This window comes from Eriocheir sinensis, chromosome 25 (genome assembly GCF_024679095.1).
Source record: "Eriocheir sinensis breed Jianghai 21 chromosome 25, ASM2467909v1, whole genome shotgun sequence".
Classification (NCBI taxonomy): domain Eukaryota; kingdom Metazoa; phylum Arthropoda; class Malacostraca; order Decapoda; family Varunidae; genus Eriocheir; species Eriocheir sinensis.
The window spans coordinates 17,498,121-17,524,990 of NC_066533.1; the positions used below are offsets into that span (position 1 = coordinate 17,498,121).

The 26,870-nt window shown below is 45.4% G+C and overlaps 2 protein-coding genes across 3 annotated transcripts in view; one reads left to right on the forward strand and one right to left on the reverse strand.

Annotated features, from left to right (window-relative positions):
- Positions 1 to 5,084: 5,084 nt before the first annotated feature.
- Positions 5,085 to 16,561, forward strand: LOC127003640 (uncharacterized). The gene is made up of 3 exons (XM_050870550.1): positions 5,085 to 5,468; positions 13,874 to 14,055; positions 14,684 to 16,561. The coding sequence occupies exons 1-3, from the start codon at positions 5,085 to 5,087 to the stop codon at positions 16,242 to 16,244; spliced, it is 2,127 nt and encodes a 708-aa protein (XP_050726507.1). The 3' UTR covers positions 16,245 to 16,561.
- A 4,997-nt stretch (positions 16,562 to 21,558) lies between these two features.
- Positions 21,559 to 26,870, reverse strand: part of LOC127003520 (inactive ubiquitin carboxyl-terminal hydrolase MINDY-4B-like) — a 55,380-nt gene continuing 50,068 nt past the window's right edge. For both annotated transcript variants that reach the window (XM_050870350.1, XM_050870349.1), the window contains 5 exons: positions 26,799 to 26,869; positions 25,849 to 25,996; positions 24,644 to 24,843; positions 23,901 to 24,029; positions 21,559 to 23,392 (listed from right to left, as the gene is read on the reverse strand). In XM_050870350.1, coding sequence (XP_050726307.1) covers positions 23,344 to 23,392; positions 23,901 to 24,029; positions 24,644 to 24,843; positions 25,849 to 25,996; positions 26,799 to 26,869 — 597 coding nt within the window. In that variant the 3' untranslated portion in view covers positions 21,559 to 23,343. The remainder of the gene's footprint in view (positions 23,393 to 23,900; positions 24,030 to 24,643; positions 24,844 to 25,848; positions 25,997 to 26,798; position 26,870) is intronic.

The following is a 26,870-nucleotide window of genomic DNA, read 5'->3' on the forward strand; positions in this document are numbered from 1 at the left end:
TAATGTTCATAGTGGAAAAAGCTGACTCACAGCTGTAAGTCGATCCAAACATAGTCAAGGTGTGCAGTGCTACTTTGGTGAGACCAGGGAACACACTCTCAGACACAGTCTGTAGCCAGAAAGTAGCAGGGTCAGTTGCCTCAAAATGCTCTCTTAATGGAGCATTTCCTTGCAGATCAATGAGCTCAAGCTGTAGAGATCCTGCATGTGCCCACTTGAATGTCTGTGTCACTTCCTTCGAAAATCCTCTGACTTCTCTGATGAGGAAAGGATTCTGGATTAGCAGGAGGAGCTGCTGCCCAAGGCTGGAGCTGTTGAACCTTTTACTGAAGTTTCCAATCAGCTTGTCTATGAAGTCAACATAAGGATAAACGTCTCTCTCACCCTGGATCTGTTCCTGCAGTTTTGGGAAGTGTTCACACCCTCCTTCAAGATCTTCTTTAAAAATGTCCAGCTTCCTCTGGAAAGAGCGAATAGCTGTCATCAAATCAGCAACTGTGTTGTTCTGGCCCTGCAGCTTTACATTGAGCTCATTAAGATGTGATGTAATGTCAACCAAAAAGGCAACCATGTTCATCTTGTGCTCATCTTGCAGAAAAAGTGAAAACTGTGTTGCTCTCTGACTCTTGACCTGCTCTAAGAAAGCTGCAATTTCTTCTCGAACAGACCAGAAATGTCCCAGTGCATTTCCTTTGCTCAGCCACCTCACATTGTTGTGCAGTAGCAGGTCATTGGCATTTGCCTCAACATCTGCCAGGAATTCTCTCAGGAGGCGATGCTGAAGGGATGAGGATGCCCTAAGGAAGTTGATGAGTTTCATCACTGTGTTCATTACTCCAGCAAAATGTTGTGATAGAGTGGCACAGAACAGTCTGATGGATGAGACAGTGGTATGCAAGAAGATCTGGGTTGTCCTCTTTCATCCGGGACACAGCCCCCCTCTCTTTTCCCATCATGGCAGGAGCACCATCTGTGGTGACAGAGACAACCTGCTTCAGATCTATGCCCCTCTTCCTCAGCATCTCTTTTATTGCTGCATATATGTCCTCTCCTCTTGTGTGTGTTTCCAGTGGTGTTACACCCAGCAGGTCCTCACAGATCTCCTTCTTATCTTTGTTACAAAATCTCACATACACCAAAAGCTGGGCATTATCAGTAACATCTGTAGACTCATCAATGGCCAAAGATATGCATGGTGCACTCTGAATTGCAGCATCAAGCTGTGCCAGTACATCATCTGCTAATATTTCAGATTTTCTAGTTGCTGTTGAAGCTGACATCGGGATTTGTTTGATTTTTTCACACATGTCGTCCTTTTGTTTTCCCTCAAACAGTGTCTCAGCAACAGCGTTTAAGCACTCCTTCACTACTGTCCCATCACTAAAAGTTTTTTTATGTTGCCCCAAAATCCACGATACCTTTAGTGAGCATTCGTTTGCACGTTGCTGGGCTGTAAATGTATGCGTGATGAGTCGGGTCGATCTGTCATACTGGGCTTGCAGTTCGGTTATTTTGCGTGCCCTCAGCTCAGACTTCAAGGGATAACTTTGCTCAAATGAGCTGTGCTTAGATTCGTAGTGGCGCTTCACGTTGCCACTTTTAATTAGTGCCACGCTTTCGGAGCAGATGAGGCACACTGGTTTGGAGCTGCTTGCAGGAAGAATGAACAAAAATTTCTCTGTCCATTCCTCTTTGAAACAACGGTTTTCCGCATCAACTTTGCGTCTTTTGGAGCAAGCCATGCTCTCATCTGTCTCTTCCTCTCTGCTGTGGTGCACTGAGAGCGCAAGGTCAAGGCAGCACGCTCGAACGCTCTCCACCCCCGCTCTCACCCCCACCCCCACACTATACACTGCCCGCGTGTCGCCTGCTGGCTGCCACCGTCCACCACCTCGTCACCATGGTGAAAGGTGCATGCCACCCAGATACCCACCACGCCCTTTGGTCATACCTGCCACCCTGCATATTAGCTTGACCTTCCTACTGCAGGAAATTGAGAGTGTTCACGCTCTCACTGGCCTGTTGACACCCGCCAGCGTTGCACGGCGCCCCGCCACCCGCCACACCCTCCCTCCCCGCTGTCACCCGGCCGCAGATTGGTCACGGGTCCGGACAGAACCATCGCTCGGTCCGGATCCGGACCGGGGTCCGCCATTTGGTGATGCCTGGATTATAGTATCAACCGTCTTATGGAAAAGACACATGAAAACAGGAATTGACTCATGGAAAAAGACTGACATTGAAGAATAACGGAGACAAGAGTAACAAGGAGACAGTAACATGAAATAAAGGAGTAAAAATAAACAGTAGCAGGAGTAGCGGAAAGCATTGCATCACACTCTCCGCCTTGAGGTCAGCGAAGCCACCACGCCGCGAAATGCTTGAAGGTGAGTGGTCAGCAATTCTTTTTTTTTTATAGTTTTTGCCAGGAGAGTATAAAAAAAAGGAATCTGCCCTTGAGAGAGAGAGAGAGAGAGAGAGAGAGTCAGGAATGCAAAACGAGACAAGAGAATGAAAAAGAGAAGTAAAGAAAGGGGGAAATAAGGAGAGAGAGAGAGAGAGAGTCAGGAATGCAAAACGAGACAAGAGAATGAAAAAGAGAAGTAAAGAAAGGGGGAAATAAGGAGAGAGAGAGAGAGAGAGAGAGAGAGAGAGGAAATTGGGAATGCAAAACGAGACAAGAGAATGAAAAAAGAAGAAAGAGAGAGAGAGAGAGAGAGAGAGAGAGAGAGAGAATCAGGAATGCAACACGGGACAAAGCGAATGAAAAAAAAAGAGGGAAATAAGTTAGAGAGAGAGAGAGAGAGAGAGAGAGAGAGAGGGGGGGGGGTAGATTGGTCAAGGAGGGTGCCTGTGATAATACATTGGTGTGTTGGGCTGTATTAAAGGGGTTAAAGGGAGGGGGGTGGGGTGGGGGTGGGTTCTAGCATTGACCCCGCTATGGTGCATTTCCCTGCGCCTTACCACACACATACACACACACGCACACACACGCACACGCGCATACCATTTCACGGATTCTGCATACACATTTAAGCAGAAATAGATAGGAATATATGCTCTCTCTCTCTCTCTCTCTCTCATATTACGATTTTCATCATCATTATAAAGTGTATTGTTATCATGCTCAATTAGTCTGTCTTGCATTTCTACCGGTTTTGTGAATAGGCAATGCTTAGTAGTGGTAGTAGTAGTAGTAGTAGAAGTAGTAGTAGTAGTAGTAGTAGTAGTAGTAGTAAAAACAACAATAGCTACAATAAATCAAATATAAGAGCTTTTAAGTCAACTAATTTTTCTCACAACAAGCTCATGAATCACAATTAGCAAGAGGAAGATGGAGTAGGAGGAGAAGGAAGATGAAGGAGGAGGAAGAGAAAACAATAACACAAGACAAACAAGCCCAAATTAACCATATCCCCAAGAGCAAACTTACTAATGAGACAACACAGCTTACGGCACCTTCTCTTTACGTAATTAAATCCAATGACACGCGGAAAGAACACACAAACAGACAATGCGTGACTTTACACATGTTTGCCCTGCCGTCCATACCTACCACATGCTTTCCTCCGTTTTCTCTCGCCTGCCTCAAGCTGTATAGAAACGGGGTTCATCTTTTAAGGCCTCAAATGACGTGTTTCATTGAGAGGGAGCATGTATAGAAGGATATTTATTGGTGTTTGGGAAAGTTAAACGGGGTGGGGTGATGGCAGGGGCTGTTTCTGATGGGTTTGTGTGTGTGTGTGTGTGTGTGTGTGTGTGTGTGTGTGTGTGTGTGTGTGTTCTTGGGAAATGGTGTGTGGTGGACTGCTTTCATTATTATCATTGCGGTATTTTCATCATCATTATCATCATTATTTATATACCTTCTTTTTCTTCTTGTGCTGTATAGCCTACTGCTCCTTCGTCGTTAATTCTCATTCTTATTTCGTTCTTTCTTCCTTTCTGGTATTTCTTCCCTTTCTTCGGATATCTTTTCATTCTTTCTCTCCGTAGACTTTATATATAGCCTAGTAATTTCCCGACTACTTTTTATTCTTTTATATCTTTCTTTTTTTCTGATATATTCTTGTTTTGGGTATCTTTTCTTTTTCCTGTTTTTTTCTTCTTCTTCTTCTTCTTCTTCTTCTTCTTCTATAGCAATTGTTCGTGGTATTTCCGAGGCAACATTATCATCATAGTTACATATATTTATTGATTGATGGATAGAACAATGGATTCCAACTCTCAAGCACTTTTTACATTTTTATTTTTTATGTACCTTTATCCTACAACATCTGCGTTCCTCTTCACATTCCTCGCGCGGATCAAAAATATCAGTTCCAAATTCTAGGTCCACTCCATTCTTTTCTTATTCAGTTCAGTAGCGGAGATAAGTGACACTCGGGAACTGTAATTTGTGGCTAGTGAGGGAATTCTTTTTTTTTATATCATCCCTTTTTTGTGTGTGTCCATTGCGGTAGGTTAGGCAAGGTGTTTCGGGTGACTTGGTGAGGTGAAGGGGGGGGGGGGGGCGTCTGTGTGTCCACTCGTCCATCTGTGTGTGTGTGTGTGTGTGTGTGTGTGTGTCCATCTGGTCTGCCTGTCTGTTTGAAGGTGATGGATGGATGTATGCGTGTGTGTGTGTGTGTGTGTGTGTGTGTGTGTGTGTGTGTTACTGCTTGCCATCTGTTTTTTTTTTAATATTTCATTGTTATTTCTGTCCTCTTTCGGGGAAGGAGAAGAAAGAGGAGGAGAAGAAGGAGAAGAAGAAGAAAAAGAAGAAGAAGAAGAAGAAGGGAAAGGAAGTGCGAAAGAGGAGATGGAAAGGGGAGGAAGAGAAAGAGAGACCGAGAGAAGATGCGAAGGGAGAGGAGGAGGAAGAAGAGGAGATGAGAGAGAGAGAGAGAGAGAGAGAGAGAGAGAGAGAGAGAGACACACACACACACACACACACACACACACACACACACGTATATAAACACACCTCATGGGCCGCGGGACTCACTCGTCGGCCGGAGTCAGGATGAGAAAGTGTTCCCTGTTCTCCGCCCCGCCGCCGCCCCCGCCGCCGCCCCGCCCCGCCCCGAACCGCGCCCCCCGTGATGTGTGCCGCCCCTGCCCCTGCCCCGAGAGCCCTGACCCTGTTACTAGCCGCGGTGGTGGTGGTGGTGGTGACCGTGGCTAGTGTGGAGGCTGTACAACCCACCACCACCACCACCAGTACCAACACCTCCACCACCACCACCACCTCCAAGCCTCGTCTCTCAAGAAGGATATTAGAACCCCCGGATTTCTTGGCTAATACTCGAAGGGGGCGACGAAGAGGCCTTACTGGGGGATCAGGAGGGAGGAGCAAGCCACCCCGTACCTCTAAATCCTCTTCCACACCAAGTATAGAGGATTCAACCCCTCGGATAGGAGAATCTAGTCCCCGATCAAGCCCTAAGGATAAGAGTAAAGGAAAGCAAGGTGGATCAGCCCCCAAGGTAGGATCCAATTCCCTGGCGCCGATGGGGGTGAAGGAAACGCTATCATGGGTTCGCTTAGCACCTGAAGCATTGGATTCCCTCTACCCCCTCCCCCCCTGACCCCTATAATCACCCCCCCTCCTCATTCCATACATACACGGGCTCACCACATTACTGCCTGAGGTATACTCGTGTGTGTGTGTATGTGTGTGTGTGTGTGTGTGTGCCGCGGGGTCACCTAGACGTTGAAAGAGGCAGGTGTTTGATTAATTAGGAAAGTCCGGAGGCATATGAATGGTCACCTGCATGGTTCTTCCTCCTCCTCCTCCTCCTCCTCTTCTTTGTGCTCTTCCTTTTCCTCAATTTCCTGCTTCGGTATTCTCTTTACTTCTACTTTTTTTTCTTCCTCCTCTTCCTGCTTTAATGATCCTTGTTTCTTCTGCTATTCCTCCTCCTCCTCCTCCTCCTTCTCCTCTTCCTCCTCCTCCTCCTCCTCCTCGTCCTCTTCCTCCTGTGGTTTCCCTTCGCCACGGGGCAAGAAAAGAGTGACTAGAACAGGATACACACACACACACACACACACACACACACACACACACACACACACACGCGGCTTGACAGAAGAGGGGAAAAAAGTGAAGTTAATTGGGTGCGATTTGTGTGTGTGTGTGTGTGTGTGTGTGTGTGTGTGTGTGTGTGTGTGTGTTTTATTGCTATGTTATTACCTGCCCTCCACACAGACCTCACGCGACATCTCTTTTTTTTGTCTGTTTGTTTGTTTGTCACGGTGTGGGTGTCAACTTTCGCGTCCTACCTTCCTACCTTTCTTTCTTTCTTTCTTTCTTTTCTTTCTTTCCGACTGGCCGATATCTTTCTTAATCTCTCTCTTTCTTTCTTCTTTCCTTCCTTCCTTCCTTTCTTCCTTTGTGAGTGGATGAAGGTGTGAGTAATGAAAGGGTTGACGCTTCTTCTTCTACCTCGGAGGAAAAAGGAGGAAGAAGACTAGGAGGAGGAGGAAGAGGAAGACGAGGCATAATATCGATTCATCTCATAGCTCGTTACAGCATTCTCACGTACCGTACTTTGTTACAAGCAATGGAACTACGTGATATACATTCTCCCTCTCTGTGTAGTAGTAGTAGTAGTAGTAGTAGTAGTAGTAGTAGTAGTAGGTGGAAAGTTAGTGTGACGATCAACTCGGCAGGAGAGAGACAGAAAGTATATCCAAGCCATTACTCTTCCCCGGGTTGTCACACACACACACACACACACACACACACACACACACACACACACACACACTCTCCTTCCCGCATTTTTCTCAATTATTCTGTCACTTATGTTTTTTTTTTTTTTTTTTTTTTTTAATAGTCATTCCAGACGTAAATCTTCTTCGTTTGGGTGGGCTGTTGTTGTTTTTGTTGTTGTTGTTTGTGGTGGTGGTGGTGGTGGTGTGGATGGTGCTGATGGTGGTGATGGTGGTGGTCTTCTTTTCTTTCTTTCTTTCTATTTTTTTCTTTTGTTCTTGTTCTTGTTTTCGTTCTTTTTTCTTCTTCTTTTTCCTCTTATTATCATTATTCCAATTTATTGAACCAATTTGTTACCTGTTCTTCTTCTTCTTCTTCTTCTTCTTCTTCTTCTACTACTTCCTCCTTCTCCTCCTCTTCCTCATTTTCCTCTTTTACTTTTTTTCTCAACATCATTCCACCTTTTCATTCCTATTTACCTGTTCTACCTGTTGCTTAATTTACCTGTTGGCTTACCTGTGCTTATCTTCCCTGGTCACCTGTTATCTTCCCTGGTCACCTGTTATCTTCCCTGGTCACCTGTTATCTTCCCTGGTCACCTGTTATCTTCCCTGGTCACCTGTTATCTTCCCTGGTCACCTGTTATCTTCCCTGGTCACCTGTTATCTTCCCTGGTCACCTGTTATCTTCCCTGGTCACCTGTTATCTTCCCTGGTCACCTGTTAGTTCCTTGTCTCCTCAACCTGGTCATTTAGTTCGCCTCAGCCCTTCTCAATTAACTCTTTTTTTTCTTCTTTTCGCACAACTTTCACTACCTCGCTCGCCTGTTTCCATCTACCTCCTGCTCCCTTCTGTTCCCTCTCGCTGTCTTGTTTTTTTCTTCATTTTTCTTTTCCTCTCTTCTCCTGTCTCGTTATGTTGCGTTTTTCTTCCTTTCCCTCTCCGCCTCCTATCTCATTTCCCTCCGTATATAATGTTTTCTGTTTTCCCTTTCTCCCTCTTCTCCTTCCTTTCTCTCTTGTTTCCTTCATTCTCTCTCTCGTTTCTTACTTTCCGTCTCCTTATTTACTCTATATCTTTTGTTTCTCATTCTCTTCCTTCATTTTTCCTTCCTTTCCCTCCTTTTTCTCTCTCCTTTTCTTCTCCTTCCCTCTCTGCCTTGCTTTCCTACATACATCCTTTCTTTCTCTTATTCTCTTTCCTTCCTTCCTTCCTTCCTTCCTTCCTTCCTTTCCTTCCTTCCTTTCTTCGTTCCTGCCTTCCCTTGTTCTTTTGTTAGGTATCAATAGAGTATAGATATCATCCTCTGTGTGTGTGTGTGTGTGTGTGTGTGTGTGTGTGTGTGTGTGTGTGCCGGATATAATTGTATGGGCGTGGGTGGTCTAGGCTTGATAAAGGAGGACATAAATCATTCATAAAGGAAGTGAATGGAAGGGAAAAATCTGTATCGTCATTATTATTATTATTATTATTATTATTATTATTATTATTATTATTATTATTATTATTATTATTATTATTATTATTATTGTCGTCGAAATCAGATTCTTTCCCCTATTCTTTTTCCCTATTTCTTTTTTTCTCCCTTTCCTTATATATTTTTTTTCTCTGATTGTCTTTTTTTATTCTTTGTTGAGCTTTTTTTTGGTGATTCGGAGGGCAAGTTGTCATCATCATCATCATCATCATCATTATCATTCCTCCTCCTCCTCCTCCTCCTCCTCCTCCGCTTCCTTTTCTGTTTCTTCTTTATCTTCTTATTTTCCTTCTACCATTTTGTTTGCTATTTTTTTCTCATTATTATTACTGTTGCTTTCATTTTCTTCTTTATCTTCTTCCTATTATCATACTTCTTCTACTACTACTACTACTACTACTACTACTACTACTACTACTACTACTATTATTTTGGGCGCGGGTTGGTTGGGTACAAATATTTTAGGAACCCAATGAGTCTTTAGTTGCGGCACATTCAACAGGAGGAGGAGGAGGAGGAGGAGGAGGGCGTCTCGTCACCTGACTGGAAAGTGGAGGGGAAAGGTAGAACTGTGGGGAGCTAATTACCAGGTGAGGCCCAGGTGAAGAAGAGGAGGAGGAGGAGGAGGAGGAGGAAGAAGATTTTGGAAGAATAATAGGAACAGGAAGATAAGAGAAATAAGTGTTGGAGGAGAAAGATGATGAGGAAAATTTGGAGGTACGTGCAGGAAGAGGAGGAGGAGGAGGAGGAAGAAGATTTTGGAAGAATAATAGGAACAGGAAGATAAGAGAAATAAGTGTTGGAGGAGAAAGATGATGAGGAAGATTTGGAGGTACGTGTAGGAAGAGGAGGAGGAGGAGGAGGAAGAAGAAGAGAAGGAGGAAGAAGATTTTGGAGGAATATTATGAGCAGGAAGATAAGAGAAATAAGTGTTGGAGGAGAAAGACGATGAGGAAGATTTGGAGTTACGTGCAGGAAGAGGAGGAGGAAGAAGAGGAGGAGGAGGAGGAAGGTTTTGGAGGAATTTTAAGAGCAGGAAGATAAGAGAAATAAGTGTAGGAGGAAAAAGATGATGAAGATTTGAAGTTACGTGCAGGAGGAGGAAGAGGAGGAGGAGAAGGAGGAGGAGGAGGAGGTAATGGTTGAGTATGCACCTGTCCGCTTACCTGAGAGTTTATAATCTACCTGACGTAATAATTTGAGTTCTTTTTTCTTATATTATTTTTCCTTTTATCATTATTACTGTTTTTTTTTCTTTTTCTTCTTTATCTTATTCCTGTTTTCCTTCTACTGTTTTGTATACTATTTTTCTTTTCATTATTATTATTATTATTGTTTTCTTTTTTTCTTCTGTAGCATTCTTTTTTCTACTACTACTACTACTACTACTACTACTACTACATCATTACATATTATTTTTTTTATTATCATAGTCTTGCGTCACCCACAACATTGCTTAGGTATATATGCAACAAGTCATCTGGTAGTAGTAACAAACTTTCGACACACACACACACACACACACACACGGTCATTGCTATGCTCCACCGCCGACTCGTGATTGCAAGTTGCTTTCCGTCATTGTTATTACGCTTCAATCTCGCTGTCAGGTTGCAATTAAGGCTATATTGCTGTCTCTCTCTCTCTCTCTCTCTCTCTCTCTCTCTCTCTCTCTCTCTCTCTCTCTCTCTCTCTCTCTCTCTCTCTCTCTCTCTCTCTCTCTTTATCTTTCTATCTGTGTGTCTGTGTGCCTGTTTGCCTGTGTGTCTGTGTGCCTGTGTGTGTGTGTGTGTGTGTGTGTGTGTGTGTGTGTGTGTGTGTGTGTGTGTGTGTGTGTGTGTAAACAAACTCACAAACACACAAACATAGAAGAGTGTATTTTCCTCCGTATCTCTCCTTTTCTTTCCTTTCCTTTCTTTTCCTTTCCTTCCCTTTCCTTCTCCTCTCCTTCCCTTCCTTCCCCTTCGCTTCCCTTCCCATATTCCTTCCTTTTTACCTTCCTTTCTTTACCGTTCTCATCTCTTCCCATTCTTCCCCTATCCTTTCCCTTCCCTTCTCATCCCTCCCCATCCTTTCCATTCCCTTCCCATCCCTCTTTCCCTATCCTTCTCTCTCTTCCCATCCCTCCCCATGCTTTCCCATCACATCATATCCCCCTCCTCACCCTCTCCCCAAGCCCTTCTCTCCCCTCTCTCGTCTCCCCATCACCCACGTCACTGAGAAAGTTGGATGAGGAGGAGGTGATGTGACAGAATCTTCCTCCTCTTCCTCCTCCTCCTCCTCCTCCTCCTCCTCCTCCTCCTCCTCCTCCTGCTTGACTTGCACCTCACGTTTATCATCATCACCCTCATCATTTTTTTTTTTTTTGTACATTAGAATTCCGACATCTTGGAAATTACCCATCCATCCCCTCAAGCCAGTGTTTTTTTGTGTGTTTTTCTGTTAATTGTCCGTGTCATAACTGTAATGTTTCGTGTGTGTGTGTGTGTGTGTGTGTGTGTGTGTGTGTGTGTGTGTGTGTGTGTGTGTGTGTGTGTGTGTGTGTTTCTTTCCTGTTTGTGTTTCTTCACGGCAGATGTCTCAACGCGTGTTTTACATAAGTAGCTATTTGTATTTTTTGACTTTCTCCTCTTCTCTCTCCTCTCTCCCTTCCTTTATTCCATTCTCCCTTCCTCCATTCTTTCCTTCTTTCTTTCCTGCTTTCCTTTGCTGTATCCGTCTTTCCCTTCTTCCTTTTTTCTATCCATCCTTCCTTTCTTTCTTTTACATCCATCCTTCCTTCTTTTACCCATTCTTTTCCTCTCCCTTTCGTTTCATTTAATTTCTTTTCTTATTATTTTCCTCTTATTTGTCTTAACTCCTCATAATTATACAAGGAAAATCTAAACAGTCTCCTCTCCTTCTAGCTACATTATTTCTGCTTTCCTCAAATCACTTCACTCCTCTTTCTCGGTCTGTTGTTACTCTGCTTTTTAATTTCACAAGGAAGATCTAACTAAATTTTCCTCCTGGCTACAGTATTTCTCCTTTCCTAAGTTAATTTTATCCTACATTATTTCTCCTTTCCTCAAATCACTTCACTCCTCTTTCTCGGTCTGTTGTTTCTCTGCTTTTTAATTTTACAAGGAAGATCTGACTAAATTTCCCTCCTGGCTACAGTATTTCTCCTTTCCTAAGTTCATTTTATCTTACATTATTTCTCCTTTCCTTAAATCACTTCACTCCTCTTTCTAGGTCTGTTGTTTCTCTGCTTTTTAATTTCACAAGGAAGATCTAACTAAATTTTCCTCCTGGCTACAGTATTTCTCCTTTCCTAAGTCCATTTTATCTCACATTATTTCTCCTTTCCCCAGTGCAATTTATCTTATTTATCTTCACTCCTCTTTCTCGGTCTGTTGTTACTCTGCTTTTTAATTTCACAAGGAAGATCTAACTAAATTTCCCTCCTGGCTACAGTATTTCTCCTTTCCTAAGTCCATTTTATCTTACGTTATTTCTCCTTTCCCTCAGTGCAGTTTATCTCATTCGTCTTCACTCCTGTCTCTCGGTCTGTTGTTTCTCTGCTTTTTAATTTCACAAGGAAGATCTAACTAAATTTCCCTCCTGGCTACAGTATTTCTCCTTTCCTAAGTTCATTTTATCTTACATTATTTCTCCTTTCCTCAGTGGAGTTTATCTCATTCGTCTCCACTCCTGTTTGTCGGTCTGCTGTTACTCCGTTCTTTAATTTTACAAGACAGGCCTGACCGCACCTCTCCTCTTCACACATCGTTGTATCTCATTATCACGTGGTTTGCGGTCACTTACGTTGTGTGTGTGTGTGTGTGTGTGTGTGTGTGTGTGTGTAAATGGAAGGGAAATGTTACGTGTGTGTGTGTGTGTGTGTGTGTGTGTGTGCGCTTATTTTTGTCTTGTCCCATTATAACGAGGATTGTGGTTTCTTGTGTGTGTGTGTGTGTGTGTGTGTGTGTGTGTGTGTGTGTGTGTGTGTGTGTGTGTGTGTGTGTGTGTGTGTGTGTGTGTGCTAATCTATTATCTACTGTCTGCTTTATCTACTTTATCTACTACTGTATTTTCTATTATTTACTGTATTATCTGCTGCTGTATTACTTTATTGTACTTTATTAACACTACTACTTCTACTACTACTACTACTACTACTACTACTACTACTACTTTTAATATGCTTTATACTTAGCTGCAGAAATTCACGTTCACATTCGCTCGCTTCATCTTCGTTCCTTTCTCTTCTCACGTTCTTTCTTTTTTTTCTTTTTTCTGTCTCTCTTGTATTTAATTTCAGTATCACGTTCTCTTTCATTGTGGGTTGTAACGTTTTTTTTTATATATAATGTGAAGGAATATTCTTTTTTCTTTTTTAATTTTTTCTTCATTTTTTCTTTTCTTTTTTATTTTTACGTTTTTGGCAAAGACGGGAATTAATTTTCGCTTCCTCTTCCTTCCTTTCTCCAAGTCACGCTGTTGTTGTTGTTGTTGTTGTTGTTGTTTGTGGATGAGCAGTGACGTGTTAGCGAGGGTGTGAGGCCCGTGTGTGTGTGTGTGTGTGTGTGTGTGTGTGTGTGTGTGTGTGTGTGTGTGTGTGTGTGTGTGTGTGTTCTTTTTCGTGGTTCCTTTATCGTGTTATGTTATTTTTTTTCTTACTTTGTTGTTATTGTTTTTGTTATTCTTATTTTTTTTTTCTTCTTCTTCTTCTTCTTCTTCTTCTTCTTCTTCTTCTTCTATTTCTTCTTCATATTCCTTCCTCTTCCAAAGCAATCATACAAAAAATAACATCCCTCCACACACACACACACACACACACACACACGTGACAGGCCAAGCGAGTACACACATACACACCCCTGTCCCATCCCCCCTCTCCCTCTTCCCCTCCCTCCCTCCCTCCCCCCCCTCCCCCCTCCCCCCCTTCACACATGACACAATCTGGCATTGATCGAACCCCGGCAGCGAAAGTGGGGAGTTGACACATTAAACCGCTCCGCCACCCTGAACGTATTACCTGCGTTGCTCACCTGTGCCGGACGTGAAGGGGGGGTAAGGGGGGGTAAGGAGGGGGAATTCATATATAGAGGAGAAAGGAGGAGGGTGCTGAGGGAGGAAAGGAGGAGAGGGAGAGAGGGAGAGAATAAGAAAAGGAGGAAGGGAGGGAGTGGAGGTAAGGGAGTATGGGAAAGGAGGAGGGAGGGAAGGATGGGGAGGAACATTAAGGGAGGGAGAAGAAAGGGAGAGTTATGGATGGGGAATGGGGAGGAGGAGGGAAGAAGGGGAGGAAGTTATTAGAGGTACTCGTTTGGGGAAATGGAGAGGGTGGGGAAAAATGAAGATGGAGGCCTTAGAAGGGAAAATCGACAGAGAAAATGGGAAATGGGTAATAAGAAATGGGGAAGTGGAATGAAAAGGATGGCAGGGAGAGGAAGATAGGAGTGTATGATGTCGACTGAGAGAAGAAAAAAAAAAAAACTTCATGGATAAGAAATGGACCCGCGGGAGCCAACGCCAAATCGGACTCGACAATTTGGTTTCACTTTTCATAGTATGTATTAGTATTAGGCTTAGTATTAGTATCAGTATGTATTAGAATTAGGCTTAGTATTAGTATCAGTATGTATTAGTATTGGGCTTAGTATTGGTATTAGTAAGTATTCGTATCAGCATTAACCCCAAGCCAATCCTTACAGAAGCCAGACCAAGAGGAGGTGACCGCGAGCCCTCCCAACCTCCGCGGGGGCAAACGAGGTGTGCGCTTCTTCAGGCACGAGGAGACGGGGCGTGACGGCCGCGTGAGGGGTACCTACGGCTTCGTGGACGCCGACAACGACCTCCACGTGGTTGTGTACACTACCGACGCGCTGGGACACAGGTACGACCCCTAAGTTGGTTGGGAGAGGGGGAAGTAGGAGGGTTGTAGAAAGGTATGATAGGGTAGTAGTAGTTGGGTGATTAGACTTTGCTCCCACTGTTGTATTCTTGGTGATTGTTTTTTATCCTTACTTATCATGGTCGAAGGCACATTCAGAGGCACCCGCATTGATACAAGGTCATATATTTAAACGTTTCGGCGCACGAGGTCACTTTGGAGTTCGGGGCATTTCCAGGGGTAGTTTTATGACCCTGGTGGTAGTTTTTGACAAGGCTTTCATAGGAGTTCTGAGCATTTCCAGGGGTAGTTTTATGACCCTGGCGGTAGTTTTTGACAAGGCTTTCATAGGAGTTCGGGGCATTTCCAGGGGTAGTTTTATGACCCTGGTGGTAGTTTCATCGTTCTTTTTGCTTCATTGCTTTTGTTATCGCCCTTGAGTTGCTTCCTTTGCCGTAAAAACAACAACAACAACAAAAAAATCACGCAGGACATTTGGAAAGTCTGAGGATAAAATTTGTTCTCGTTATTTTCGTTCTATCCAAGTTATACCGTGCGAGGAAAAAATTGTAACTCCTCCTCCTCCTCCTCCTCCTCCTCCTCTTCCTCCTCCTCCTCCTCCTCCGTGCAGGATTCGAACGGAGACACACGAGATCGAGGGTTACGGCCACACCCTCTCGGCCATCCTACAGAAGGACGTCTCGACAGCCCAGGTCAAGGAGGAGGTTCACCGTATCCTAAGGCAGAGGAAGTCCTATGCGGCCCCGGAGTCCTACGCTTCCTCTAATGCCTCCCAAACCTCTGATCCTTCGACGAATACATCCTCTTCCTCTTCTTTAGCCGCTGACTCCTCTAACTCCTTCTCTGTGTCCTCTTCTTCCTCTTCTGTATCCTACGACTCACATCTCTCCCCCTCTAAAGCTTCTAACTCCTCTTCTTCTTCCTCTTCTTTTAAATCTTCAATCTCTTCTATTTCATCTCCTTCATTTTCTGAGTCTTCTTCTGAGTCTTCTACTTCATCTCCTTCCCTTTCTGAATCGTCTGTTTCCTCTCTAATCTTCCCTGAGTCTCCTACAGTCCCTCCATCCTACTCTAAGGACTCCACATCCCCTCCTTTGCCTCCTGATCCTTCCCCTTCCTCGGTAAAGACTCCTCGTTCGCCTCCTTCGCCCTCACGTCCTTCTACCTCGTCTTCTGCTTCTTCGTCATCTCCTTCTGCAGTTGTTGATGAGTCTTCTAGTTCCTCTGTTTTGTCCTTAGGATCTAATGGTTTGTCTCCCTCGCCTTCCACTTCTGTCCCTGTGTTCTTAAAGTTCATTCGTTCCTCTTCACCATCAAGGCTTTCTGTCCCTCCTTTGTCTGTCTCTTCTTCGGTTTCAAAGTCGCGTGGTTCATCTTCTTTGGCATCTAGAATCTCTACCTCCTCTCCGCCTCCTTCCACCTCTTCCCTATTTTCAAAGTCTAGTTCTTCTTCCTTATCCTCTGAAACCTCTACCTCTTCTCCGCCTCCTTCTACCTCTTCCCCATTTTCAAAGTCTAGTTCTTCTTCCTTATCCTCTGAAATCTCTACCTCCTCTCCGCCTCCTTCTACCTCTTCCCCATTTTCAAAGTCTAGTTCTTCTTCCTTATCCTCTGAAATCTCTACCTCCTCTCCTCCTCCTCCTCCTCCTCCTACCTCTTCTCCATTACGAAAGTCTCCTTCCTTTCCTCCCAAAATCTCCACCTCCTCTCCTCTTCCTACCTCTTCTCCTAGTGCCTTTCCTGCGGCCATTAGCTCCTACACATCCTCACGCCCTTCCCTTGAGTCCTCCAGCGTCCCTAGTGCCTCCTCCTACTCCCCCTTCCTCCTCACCACGCCCCTGCCCCCCGCCACCACCCTGGGCTACCGGAGATCCACCAGGGAGACGCCCACGGGGGATGAGCCTTACTTCGATGACGCTGAGCCGTTCCCCACCTCAGGGCGTCTCAATAGCTTGCCGGGGGGCGATGCGAAGTCTTCCTCCTTCGGCGGCACCGTCAGGAGGTTGCTTCCCCTTCGCTATGATGACTTCGGCAGGGGTGGTGTAGGCCTCGCCCCCTCGCAGCCTGGTGGAGGGAGATACGCCCCCCCCGCCTCGGTCACCACCTTCCCCCCCGCGGTGTTGCAAGGTACAGACAACAATCCCTCATTTCGTTTACCTGTTGCCTCATAGCTTGTGTTGCTTCCGTAGGTTCAGTGTTGCGAGGAATGATTAGTCTGATTTTGCCCTTTTTTATTAGTGTTTCTTCTTTTGCTTCTTTATATTGTGGCTCTTTATTTCTCGCCTCTTCCTCTCGTCACCTTTACTTTCTTTCTTGCCTCAAAAATCAGCGTTACCTTCAGTTTCATCCCCTAATTAGTTTGCCTTTCCAGGTGACACTTCAGGTAGCAGCAAGACTTTTCCTTTCACCTACCGCCTTTCCCTATATCCTCCACCTTTATTACTCTTATCATCACCTGTATACCTTCGTTTCTCCCTTGATCAACATCGTTTTTACCTGTCTTTTCCGTCCCTTAATGAGCCTAATCCCCGTGCCCTTTCAGGTGAAACTTCAGGTAACGTCAACACCTTTCCTTTTCCCTTTAACCTTCTTTTATCCTCACCTTTATTGCTCTTCACGTCACCTGTATCTTCGTCTCCCCTAAATCAACGCCGTTCTTACCTGCCTTTTCCGTCTCCTAATCCGCGTGCCCTTCCAGGTAATGACAACACCTTCCCCCAACCCGCCGGACGCCTCAACCCCCCTCCACAACCCTCCCCAACCTCCCCACCTCGCGCTACATACCACAGCTTCTCCTCCGCTAACTACAACGCAGTGGGGAACCCTCAACCTCCCCCTTCAGGAACCCAGTCTCCCACATCCACCCCGGGCATCCCACACACCCTTAGTATCCCTCTGAAGGACGCACTATCCCCTGAGGAACGCCAGGAGCTCTTGGACTACCTGCAGAGGGTCATACAAAGCGGTGAGGGGCAGTTAGGTCAAGGGGTCCTGAGTAAACTGGGTCTGGAAGGCGCTGTTCCTCGGGTTCTTGAGGAGAGTTTGAAGGGGAGTCTTGCAGCCACGCCTGTTCTTCGTAATGCCATTGTTAGCACGATAGACGGAGGGTTCATTGATGGAGGGGTGATAGACTTGGGGATTATCAATGCGGAGGTGCTGCAGGGGCGGTCTGTTGGTGGTGGTAGTGGTGGTGGTGGTGGTGGTGTAGTTGGTGGGAAGGTTTCGAACTCGGGTAATGTAAATGATCCTCCCGTACAGTCCGCCACTAGTAGACAGATTCAACCTATTCAGCAAGTGCAGTTCAACCAGCAACAGTCTTTCCAGCAGCAACCAAATCAACAACAACAACAACCCAATCAGATACAACCCAATCAACAGATATTTCAAAATCAACAGCAGCAATCAACCCAGTTTGTGCAGCCCAACCAACAACAAGCAACCCAGTTTGTGCAACCAAAACAAAATGTGCAACCCAACCTTCAGCAACCCAACCAACAACAAGCAGGCCAGTTTGTGCAACCCAACCAACAGCAACAAGCAACCCAGTTCGTGCAACCCAACCAACAACAGTCAACCCAATTTGTGCAACCCAACCAAGATATCCAAAGCGTACAAGTCAACCCCCAGCAACCAAATCAGAAACAACAAGCAACCCAGTTTGTGCAACCCAACCAAGATATCCAAAGCGTACAAGTCAACCCCCAGCAACCAAATCAGAAACAACAAGCAACCCAATTTTTGCAACCCAACCAACAGCAACAAGCAACCCAGTTCGTGCAACCCAGCCAACAACAGTCAACCCAATTTGTGCAACCCAACCTAGGTATTCAAAGCGTACAAGTCAACCCCCAGCAACCAAATCAGAAACAACAGTCAACCCAATTTCTGCAACCCAAACAAGACATCCAAATCGTACAATTGACCCCACAGCAACCCAAACAGCGGCAACAAACAACCCAATTCGTGCAAGCCAATAGACAGACACAACAACCAATCAACCAAAATGCACAACAGACCCAACAGCAACTTAACCAACAACAAACAACCCAATATGTGCAACCCAACCAAGGAACCCAACCCCAAAACAGGCGAACCCAACCCATCAACCAAAATGCCCAACTAACCCTCCAGCAACCCAACCATTTCGTGCAAGCCAACAGCCAAACCCAACCCATCAACCAAAACGCAAAACTAGCCCAACAGCAACCCAACCAACAACAGGCAACCCAATTCGTTCAACCCAATAGACAAACTCAACCCAACAAACAGACACAACGACCAATCAACCAAAATATACAACCAAGCCAACACCGACCAACCAAATTCGTGCAAGCCAACAGACAGACACAACAACCAGTCAACCAAAATGCACAACTGCTCCTCCAGCAACCCAACCCCCCACCCCGACAGGACTCCCAGCCCCGCCAGAAGGAAGGGCGTGTGCAGGGCGTGAGGTTGTCTGAGGTGCTTCATTACATCCCCGCCCCCGACCTCTCCACCGGCAGGCCGCGGCAGAGGGCGCCACTAGGGTCTGGTGGCGGTGGTGGTGGTGGTGGTGTTCCTCCGCCGCGCTCTGCTGCCCGAACTAACACCAATGATAATAATGGTAATAATAACTTTTTCAATAACAACAACAACAACAACAACAACAACAACCAAAAGAACAACAACTTCAACAGCAGAATCATAAACAACAATAACAAGAATCACAACAACCAAAACAACAACAACGACAACCAAAACAACAACAACAACAACAACAACAACTTCAACAGGAGACTCATAAACAATAATGACAACAACAACAACAACAACCAAAACAAGAACAGGAACTTCAACGTCTTCAGCATCAACCACAACAACAACAACAACAACAAGCAGCCCTTCCCCCCTACCACCCCCACCCCCTCCCCATCACCCCCACCCCCACTAGCTCGTCCCCTCACCTCCCCACCCCGCCTCCCCCCCAACTCCGCTGTCTTCATCAACTCCAACAGCTTCCCCACCCCCACCCCTGCCCCCCTAAAAGCCCCCCCGCCCCCCAACCAATCCCCATCATCCCCCAGACAAAATTCCCCTCGTCCCTCCTCCCATCCTTCCCCTCACTCCCCAGGAAGAGGAATAGGAAGATCCGGAGAGAGTGGGCCTTCCTCTCCTCCTCCTCCTCCTCCTCCTCGTCCTCCTCCTTCTACTGTTACGCCTCCTCCTCCTCGTTCTCCTTCTTCTACCATTACTCCTCCTCCTCCTCCTCCTCGTCCTCCTCCTCCTCCTCAGCTTCGTTCCTCCCCTCGTCCTTCTGGCCCTCCTACTCTTCGTCCTCCTCCTCCTTCTCCTCCTCCTACTTCTCGTTCTTCAACCCTTCGTCCTCCTCCTCCTCCTCATCCTTCCACTCTTCGTCCTCCTCGTCCTCCTCCTCCTCCTCCTTCTCCACGCACTTCTCGCCCTCCTACTCTTCGTCCTCCTCCTCCTTCCTCTCCTCGTCCTTCTTCTCTTTCTTCTCCTCGTCCAACTCGTCTTCCTCCTCTTATTTCTTCTTCTCGTCCTCCTCCTCTTCCTCCTATTCCTTCTTCCCCACGTCCTCGTCTTCCTCCTCCTCTTCCTCCTCTGTCGCATCCATCTCCTCGACCTTCTCCTTTTCCTTCCTCTCCTTCTCCTCTTATTCCTTCTTCTCACCCTCCTCTTCCTCCTATTCATTCTTCTTCACGTCCCACTCGTCCTCCTCCTCCTCCTTCTCCTCCTCCTCCTCCTCCTCCTCCTCCTCCTCCTCCATCTCCTCGACCTCCTATTACTTTCTCTCCTTCTCCTTTTCCTCCTTCCTCACCCTCTCCTCTTCCCCTCTTCACCTCCTCCTTCGCCCCCCACATCATAACATCACCACCACAACCCTCACCATCACCCTCGCTAGGCAGAATTCTCCACGAGCACCACCACCACCCACCATCACCACCACAATCACCACCACAATCACCATCACCACTTGCCCTCACCTTAACCACCTCCAAATCGGGTAGTGCGTTCTCTCTCTTCTCCCTCCACCACCCCACAACCATCACCCCCACCTTACTCCCTCACTCCCCCACTATAGAGTCCCCCCCACCCCTCCACACCTCATCCTCAGTCACCATCCTGCCTCACCATGGACGGTCACTATCGCCGCACCTCTTGCACCCCCTCAGCCCCCTCCCACGCAACAGCCCCCTCGAGGATGTCACCCCTAGGTTCCCCCAAGGGCCTACTCTGGTTCCCACGTCGCTCCCTAATTTCCCTCACGTGTTTCGGGGGTTCCTAGTCACCTGAGATTCACCTGTGTAATCTCAGGTGACCCTTAGGTGTAGTGTAGTTCTCCTCTCTCGTTCTCACCTGCTCCCGCACCTTCCGTCACCCCGTCAGGAGGCTAGAAATCACCTGAGACTCACCTGTGTGTATGTATCCTCAGGTGCCTCACTTTCCCTTTCGTATTGCATGGGAGGTGTGTGTTCGTTGGTGTGTGTGTTAATTTATTTATGAAGGTGTTTCGCTGATGTGTGGCACTGTACACCTGAAGTATTCCAGAGTGTTACCTGTATAAAAAGTCTAAACCAGGTGAATATGGAAGAGTGTGTTAGACAGGTATACTGATCACTGAATGCTCCAGTAATGTAACCTGTCAGGACGCCACTCAGAACAGGTGTACCGTGTGACTATGGTGAATTAGCATTGACAGGTACAGATGCCGTGCTAGTGTTTTAAGGAACAGGTGCACTTGCCTGTATAAATAAATATATATGTACAAGTAGGTAAGGCGTGGCAGATAGCTAGGTAGATAGGTAGGCTGTAGGTAAGGTTGTGATGGTGAAGACTGAAGTGATGCTGTGTCTTGCGTCGTAAATAAAACCATTGAGTAGCGGGCTTTTTTTATTTTTTTCATTATTATTATTTTTTTTTCCCTTGAACTGTCTCCTTTGCTGTAAAAAAAAAAAAACTTTCTTACCTCTCTTAAGATTCCAGACAATGATTCGTTTATTTGTGATCGTAAACAGTGAACCATTTTTTTTTACAACAGAGGAGACGGCTCAAGGGCAACAAAAAGAGTGTACAAAAAATAAAAGCGCGCTACTCACCGCTCCCATAATAGACAAAAGTGAAGAGCGGCCAAAAGAGAGGTCAATTTCGGGTGGAGAGAATGTTGTGTTTGGCGTCATTAATAAAAAAAATATCAACTGCTTACCTCTTAAAATTCCATACAGTTATCTTTTTACTCCCTCCCCCTCCCCCCCCCCCACACACTACTACTACTACTACTACTATTTTTACTACTACTACTACTACTACTACTACTACTACTACTACTACTACTTTCCTTCCTTTTTCCTTCCTTTCCCTCCTTTTTCTCTCTTTCCCTCTCTGCCTTGCTTTCCTACATACATGCTTTCTTTATCCTCCTCTCCTTCCTTCCTTCCTTCCCTCCTTCCTTCCACACCCACCCCCACTCCCCCACACACACAAAGGAGCGATTAAAACACACCATATCTAATACCATGTTATTGTTCCTTAGTCTACGTCGGTACATACGGTTTCTTTGCCCTGCCTAATGACTAGTATGCAAAGTATAGGAGTATTTGTTGTATCTTACATCGTAGTGCCTTTGTCCTACACTCCGTTCAGCTTACCTTGGTGATGAAGCCCCGCCCCCTCCCTGATCTGAGGCCTCCCATTGGTTGACGGGATAATAGTTGCTGCTTCTGAATACTTCCGAGGCATGCTATTGGTCAGCGTGATACTTTAGCTCCTCCCTCTTAGCCCGTAGGAAGAATACTGTCTATGTAGCAACTTTTTTAGACGCATTTGTGATTTATGTAAGGGAAAAAATGAAAAAAGGAGTTATTTCTTTAGGGAGGGAGAGAGAGGCCGTTGATTGGCTGTCTATCTGAGGAGGAGGAGGAGGAGGGAGGGGCCTGTCCGCCAAGTTAGGGTGAACGGTGTGTAGTTGAGCATTGCACGTCCGTTCGTCAGGTAGGAGGAGGCCATTGTGTGTGTGGCGACCTGAGGGAAGCCCCGACACACACACACACACACACACACACACACACACACACACACACACACACACACACACACACACACACAGACACATTTGACAAGGCTTTCATAGTAGTTTTGTAGGGCATTTCCAGGGGTAGTTTTATGACCCTGGTGGTAGTTTGACCATTCTTCCGTACCGTGAACCTAAAGAAACACTCATTAGAACCCTATTGCTTTCCTTTGCGGCCTTTTAAAATATATAGTTGATGTAAGAGGCGAAAGCGTCTGATATAACCGAACACACACACACACACACACACACACACACACACACACACACACACACACACTCAGCCTGGACGGACTATCTAACGACTACCTTTATCCACCTTCTACGCCTACTACGGTGCGTGACAAGGGCAGGCGTTCGTTATATAGGAAGATGACGCAGCCCTGACACACGGGAGACAGGAACTATATGACAGCCCTCGCGCGAGTCGGTGTACCAAAATAACCTTATATGGATGAAGCTTTGGAGATGGGTATGGAGGCACTGAGTCTGGTGAGGTGAGACGAGGAACACCTGGATTCTGAGGTACTACAGGTAAAGAGCAGGTTGGAGGAGGAGGAGGTGGTGGTGGAGATGAGGACGAAAAACTGTTGGAAAATAATTAAGAAATGAAGGAGAGAAAGGAGATAATGAGGAGAGGAGAAGATGAGGACGAAAAACTATAAACTAATGCGAGATAACTGAGAAAGGAAACAGAGAAAAGAGAAGAAAGAAATGATAAAGGACGAAAAACTGTTGGAAAATAATTGAGAAAGGAAGAAGAGAAAGGAGATAATGAGGAGGAGGAGGAGGAGGAGGAGATGAGGACGAAAACTAATGGAAGAGAACTGAGAAAGGAGACAGAGAAAAGAGGAGAAAGAGAAGCAAAGGAGATGAATTAGAGATACAAAGAAGAGTGAAGAAACGAAGGCAGAAAAAGACGAAATGAATATGAAGGAAAAAGAGGAGGAAAGGAATACAGGAGAGGAAGAGAAGAAAGCAAGTACGTTTGGAGGGTGAAAAAAATACAAAGGAGGAAAGAGGATGGAAGGAAGAAAGGAAAGTGAGGTGAGGAGATGGTGATAGGGAAGAAGGAGGAAGAGGAGGCGTAGTAGGATGGGTGCAGCTGGTGAAGGACTTGCTGATAGGAGTACTGCTGATCCTACGATAATGAGGGGGGGGTGGAGGGAAGGAAGAGGAGGGGCAAAGGGGGCAAGGTTCTACACATAAGGTGCTGTGCCGTTCCAGTTGACCTCAGCATCCATCCACCTGTGGGAAAAAAAAGAACACAGGTGAGATGAATATTAATCAATTACCTGTGGATTCCAACGTTGCCAGGTTGTCTTACTCAGCCTCTTATATTTACCGACTTCCGACCCAAAAACTGTCTCGTGGACCCCAATAAGGAGATTCACTTATAATTATCGTTAAAATAGTTAATTCCTGATGTTTTTTGGTAATAGCTAGGCGTCAGAAACAGGTAAATACTATGCTCTGAGTACGACAATCTGGCAACGGTGGTGGATTCCTTAAATATATATACTTCTTCCAAGACACACGATATCATAAAGTGTGTGTGTGTGTGTGTGTGTGTGTGTGTGTGTGTGTGTGTGTGTGTTACAACAAAGGAGACAGCTCAAGGGCACAAGAAAAGGAAACAATAATAAAAAAAAGCCCGCTACTCGCTGTTCCTACAAAAAAGAATCAAAAGAGGTGGCCGAAAGAGAGGTCAATTTCGGGAGGAGGTGTGTGTGTGTGTGTGTGTGTGTGGCCTTACTTGGTGTGTATGAGGTTCTCGAGCGGCGACAGTTGGTACTCCTCGCGAAAGGACGGACTTCGCGTGTCGATGGTCAGGATGGTGGTGACGCTCTGGCTGGAGTTTGATGAGTAGTAGTAGAGGTCGAACCTGTGCGGGGGGAGAGAGTGATAGATAGATAGATAGGTTGGTAGGTAGGTAGATAGATAGATAGGTTGGTAGGTAAGTAGATAGATAGAAAGGTTGGTAGGTAAATAGATAGATAGATGGATAGATAGATATGTAGATTGAAGATTTGTTTCCTTGTCTTACGTCGTATTTTTCTATTTTATTTTCATTTATTTATGTGGGAAATATATAAGATAGGTAGATAGATAGAGAGAGACATACATAAATAGATAGATAGATAGAGATTGTTATTTCCTCGTTCGTTTGTTTTAAGAGGAAGAGCGTCACGCGGCTTTTCTTTTCTTTTTCTTCATTTATTTTCGCATTTTTATAGTCTTCAGCCTCTCCCCTCTGCAATATAAACAACAGCAAACAAACAAACAAACTCCCTAACCACTAAGCCGGACAAATGACCTAACTACCCAATCAACCAATCACAACCATTATTCGAGTTCCCTATCCTCATAAAACAACACCAAATAACTAGTGTACAACCTAACAACCCAATCACATAAAACAACACCAAATAACTAGTGTACAACCTAACAACCCAATCACCCAACCACCTAATTAGCCCTGTACACCTGTCCCCGCACCTGTTCTCAGCGTGGTAGTCCCTGATGAGGTCTCGGTTAGGGTTGAAGAGTATCCCGTAGGAGTCGTTGCATCGCGTCACCCAGATGGGCAGCGAGGGGGTCTTGAGCCGCGACCCCGCCGTGCCCTTGTCCCCATCCTGCCTCTTCCATACCAACAGACCCACCTCGGCCCGTTGCAGGATACCGGTCTTCGCGCGCGCCTGGGAAAGATAGGGATGAAAAGGGGGATTTGAGATGCTGTCCTTATGTGTTTATTTTCTGTTTTTTTCATGTATTTAAGACTAAGAGAAGTTGAAGGTAAGAATGACAAATGGGAGTAGATATGTTGTCCTAATGTATATATATCCTGTTTTTTTCATGTATTTAAAACTAAGAGAAGTTGAATTAAGATGAGAATGACAAGAGGAAGTCGATATGTTGTCCTAATGTGTATATCTTCTGTTTTTTTCATGTATTTAAAACTAAGAGAAGTTGAATTAAGATGAGAATGACAAGAGGGAGTCGAAATGTTGTCCGAATGTGTATATCTTCTGTTTTTTTCATGTATTTAAAACTAAGAGAAGTTGAATTAAGATGAGAATGACAGGAGGGAGTCGAAATGTTGTCCGAATGTGTATATCTTCTGTTTTTTTCATGTATTTAAAACTAAGAGAAGTTGAATTAAGATGAGAATGACAGGAGGGAGTCGAAATGTTGTCCTAATGTGTATATCTTCTGTTTTTTTCATGTATTTAAAACTAAGAGAAGTTGAATTAAGATGAGAATGACAAGAGGGAGTCGAAATGTTGTCCGAATGTGTATATCTTCTGTTTTTCGTTGATTTAAAATTGAGAAAAGTTTAATTAAGATGAGAATGACAGGAGGAAGTCGATATGTTGTCCTCATTTATGTATTTTTTGTTTTTTCGTTGATTTAAAACTAAGCGAAGTTAAATTTCTGTTCGTGTTTCTGCTCTTCGACCGTTTTATGATTGAATAGGTTAAATAAAGTAGCTCACCGCAGTTCAATAGAGACTTAATTTGATACTAGTTCATCTTATTTCATCTCCATTATTTCCTTGTGGATCTGCTCCTCAATATCGAGGTGCTTTCACCTGCTCCTCAACCCCTAAGTGGCGGTCGAGCAGATTAAATCACCCAAGCGAGCGACCTCGTAATGAGTCAATAGGCCTTCTGTTGCCTGCATTTCCATGTTTCCTCCCCTACCATGGTGTCCTCGGAGCCCTCGTACACGATGCCGTTGTGGAGGTAGGGCGTGGCGCGGCCCGTCAGGAGCAGTGTTGCCAGGCACGGGTGGATGGCGCCGTTGGTCTGTATTAGCGGCTGGTCCAGGCCGTCCAAGTCCTCCCGGAGCCTGTGAAATAAGTCGCAGGTATAATAACTCGTGTAAAGTAACTCTCATAAGGATAGTTTTTGTGTGTGTGTGTGTGTTCTGCTTGTCGTTCTTGTTGTTTTTGTTGATCTTTTTTGTTTTGTTTTCGTCCTGTTCTCTTTTTTTTTTTTGGTTGCATGTTGCTTTTGTTCTCTTCCTTCCTTTGTTTCATTTTTAGTTTTCTTTCTTTTTCTTAGTTTTTTTTATCTTCCTCCTCCTCACCCCTCTCGTCTTTATCCTCATCCACCTTCTCTTTTTTTTTCTCCTCCTTCTCCTCCTCCTTGTCCTTGTCTTCCTCCTCCTCCTCCTTCTCCTCCTTTTTCTCATCCTCCACTTTCTCCTCATTCTTCCTTTCCTCCTTCTCCTCATCCACCTTCTCTTTTTTTCTCCTCCTTCTCCTCCTCCTTGTTCTTGTCTTCCTTTTCCTCCTCCTCCTTCTCCTTTTTCTCATCCTCCACTTTCTCCTTATTCTTCCTTTCCTCCTCCTCCTCATCCACCTTCTCTTTTTTCTCCTCCTTCTCCTCCTCCTTGTCCTTGTCTTCCTTTTCCTCCTCCTCCTCCTTCTTTTCCTCCTTCTCCTTTTTCTCATCCTTCACTTTCTCCTTATTCCTCCTCCTTCTTACTCCTCCTTGTTCTTGTCTTCGTTTCTCTCCCCCTTTTTCTCATTCCTTCTTCCTTCTCCTTCTCCTCCTTATTATCCTTCTGCTCTCCTCCTTATACACCTCCTCCTATACTTCTACTTCTTCATCTTAATTCTAATTCCTCACTCTCGCCTCACACTCACGAAGGGAAAGTCCGCGAGAGAATGACACTGTAGAGGAAGAGCAGAATTCCGTGATGTCCGTCCGTCACCATC

Bases quoted from the DNA above. Each gene is read 5' to 3' on its own strand.
- LOC127003640 (XM_050870550.1), top strand. From the start codon at position 5,085: ATGTGTGCCGCCCCTGCCCCTGCCCCGAGAGCCCTGACCCTGTTACTA. The intron at 5,469-13,873 runs GTAGGATCCAAT...CAATCCTTACAG, and splicing joins AAGGTGGATCAGCCCCCAAG to AAGCCAGACCAAGAGGAGGT. The intron at 14,056-14,683 runs GTACGACCCCTA...TCCTCCGTGCAG, and splicing joins ACCGACGCGCTGGGACACAG to GATTCGAACGGAGACACACG.